A 2826-nucleotide genomic window follows, 5' to 3' on the forward strand; every position below is an offset into this window, starting at 1 on the left:
TCAATGAAAGCACCAAATTGATGCAGGCTATTGGGATTTGGATGGCTAGGGAAATGCTAGCGGGACTTAATTAGAATGAAGAAGATGCGAGAAAGTAGAAGAAAAGAAGTAGGAGAAGAAGAAGAAGGAAGGAGAAAGTGATTACGGTCAAAAGTCGCTTATCATTCTCATTGCATCTTCTTATATAGCAACAAAACAAGAGAAATCTTCCAAATTGGAACAATTCCTCTAGGGCGGCATTCGACAAGCAGGGTGTTGTGCCGAGGACATTCTCACATGCTAGATAACCTCCTTTGTAATCCCCTACTCCACGAGATTACAAACATTCTTTATACTAATACCCTTTCATTAGTTGCTAATTATTCATAACAAAGTCTTTGAATTTGCTGCCGACCAATCCTTGATTCCTCCTCAAACTACGCCTGGGCATAGGTGCTTGTTGATGGTGCTCCCTCAGCTCTTTCTCAACAGCTGGGACTGCAACATAATCCCAGCTTCAGCACAAGCTCCATCTCTTCCACCACAAATTGTTTATCTAGCCCGCCATCACTGGAAGCAAGAATGTCTCCCCTTCTCCAATTATCCAGTACCCATTCAGCTAAAACAAAATCCTCTCCATCCCCATCTCCATCTACATTAGGTTCTATCGGCCTCCGGCCACATGCCACTTCAAGAAGGAACACTCCAAAGGCAAATACATCACTGCTTGTTGTTGCTCTGCCTCTCCTTACAAGCTCTGGAGCAAGATACCCCATGGTCCCCATAACATGAGTTCTCTGAAAATCAGTCCCGTGATCACACAATCTCGCCAGGCCAAAGTCCCCAAGCCTTGCATTGAACTCACAGTCAAGCAGCACATTGCTAGCCTTGATGTCTCTGTGAATTACCACCTTCACCCACTCTTCATGCAAATAAAGAAGGCCTGAAGCCACTCCTTTGATGATTCTGAATCTGCAATTCCAGTCCAGACATGGTGTTGCCTTGCTGAATAGATACTTGTCAAGACTGCCATTGGGCATGAATTCATAGACTAAGATTAGTTCTGCTTTACCGCGGCAGTAGCCCAAGAGATTTACTAAATTCCGGTGCCGGATCTGACCAAGGCTCACGACCTCAGCAACAAACTCTCTCATTCCTTGCCTTGATTCATGGGAAACTTTCTTGACGGCAACTTCTGCTTTGGTGGTTGGTAACACTCCTCTGTAGACACTACCAAAGCCCCCAAATCCAAGAAAGTATTCATCCTTGAAGCCATCTGTTGCCTCGTAAAGTACCTTATATGGAAAACGATGAGGACCATACTCCTGTTCCCAGTCCTCTCGTACCTCTGCAAACTTGCTTCTCCTTGCCGCCACATACTTGATTATCAAAGCTGCTGTTAACAAGCCTAGAAATGCAGATACAGAAAGCCAGATTGTCCAAGTCTTGGATTTCCCCTTCTTATTGGTGCTAAGAGTAGGGAGTGAAGGCAAGCGATCAAGATCAAGAGCAGTTGCATTTCCATCCATCTTGAAACTCCAACCGAGAATGCAATGGGTGGTCAAATCATCACCCTTGGATGCAGTGAAACCTACATACATTTCCTGGGATATATGGCTGGACAGATCAATATCCAGTGATAGGAGAGAGCGTTTGGGCATTGGCAGCTGAAATGGAGCTAAGGTCACATTGAGTTGAAGAGCTTTGCTATCATACTCTATCCATACTTGCATCCTCTGCCCACTGCTCAGGCTCATGTTCTGAAACTCTGCATTGGCGTCACCCGGATAATAGCCTGCACTGTGAGAGCTGTTGGAAATCTCACTGTGGATATCAATGCCAACATGATTGTCATCAATGTCATGGAATTCTGGTGTTTGTATTGTATCAAACTCCACACCGATGATGTGATTTGAAAAAAGACCATTGTTTGTGGAATTGAAAAGGCCCATGTAGTGGCCTGAGTCGCCATGGAGCGCCCTGGTTGGAGAGATGCAGAAGGTGAAACCATAGCTGCTCAAGCCGGCGTACTTGGTGACAATGGCGAATACAAAAGTGGTGGAGAAGGAGCGAACGGAAGTTGATTTAGACATCTTGAAGTGGAGAGGTGAAGGGTAGAATGTCTGTCCCTTGGATTGTCGTGTTGCATTGGTGAGTTGCAACAGCCCATTAGCAGCCAAGTTCGCGTCACCATCAAGGCTGAGATTTGCATTGCTGAATCCATTGAAGGTGAACTCATGGTCTCCAGCAGAAGCGGTAATGTGCATGAGTAGACGGCAGAGTAGTGCAACTCTTAGAAGCTGAGATATCATATTAGGCACTTGTTGCTCTGAAATGAGGTAAATAAATCTTCCACAGAAACAATGCACATCCGTAGCTTTTCCTACTGGAGAAATTCTTCTCAATGATAAGTAACCCACTGGTTTTCATTTGCAATCTGAAAGATGATAGCAACGATTATTAATTACCAGAAGAACCAAAAAACAAAAAAAAGAGCCTCCAGAAAGAATTGGAAGTTGAGGATGAAGTTTACTGAGCTTGTCTGATGTGTTAATGCTGAATCCATGAGCAACCTCCTTAATAATAAGCAGAAGTAAACTTCCTATATGACCAAGAACATCTCAAGTGCTTCTTGTGTGTTTTATATGAGGACCACTGCCGAACTCACCTACATGATACAATACAAATGAAGCTACATATTTTCTATACAAACAAAGAAAAATGCGTATTGAAGAAAGCATTTGTCAGTTCCGAGAAAGATGAGAAGCCAAAATGCAGTAGAAGTAAGATTGAATGGATGAATCTGAAACTAAACTGTCTAATTATATATTGCTGAAGACAAAATGC

General features: G+C 43.5%; 1 protein-coding gene across 1 annotated transcript; it reads right to left on the bottom strand.

The window, feature by feature from the left end:
* Positions 1-464: 464 nt before the first annotated feature.
* LOC120274887 (L-type lectin-domain containing receptor kinase SIT2-like) lies at positions 465-2291 on the bottom strand. Its single transcript, XM_039281431.1, has one exon. It carries the CDS (start codon positions 2289-2291, stop codon positions 465-467), a length of 1827 nt encoding a protein of 608 aa, XP_039137365.1.
* Positions 2292-2826: the final 535 nt, after the last annotated feature.

Source organism: Dioscorea cayenensis, chromosome 13, assembly GCF_009730915.1.
Source record: "Dioscorea cayenensis subsp. rotundata cultivar TDr96_F1 chromosome 13, TDr96_F1_v2_PseudoChromosome.rev07_lg8_w22 25.fasta, whole genome shotgun sequence".
Lineage (NCBI taxonomy): Eukaryota > Viridiplantae > Streptophyta > Magnoliopsida > Dioscoreales > Dioscoreaceae > Dioscorea > Dioscorea cayenensis.

Coding starts and splice junctions, on each gene's coding strand:
- LOC120274887 (XM_039281431.1), bottom strand. CDS start 2,291: ATGATATCTCAGCTTCTAAGAGTTGCACTACTCTGCCGTCTACTCATG.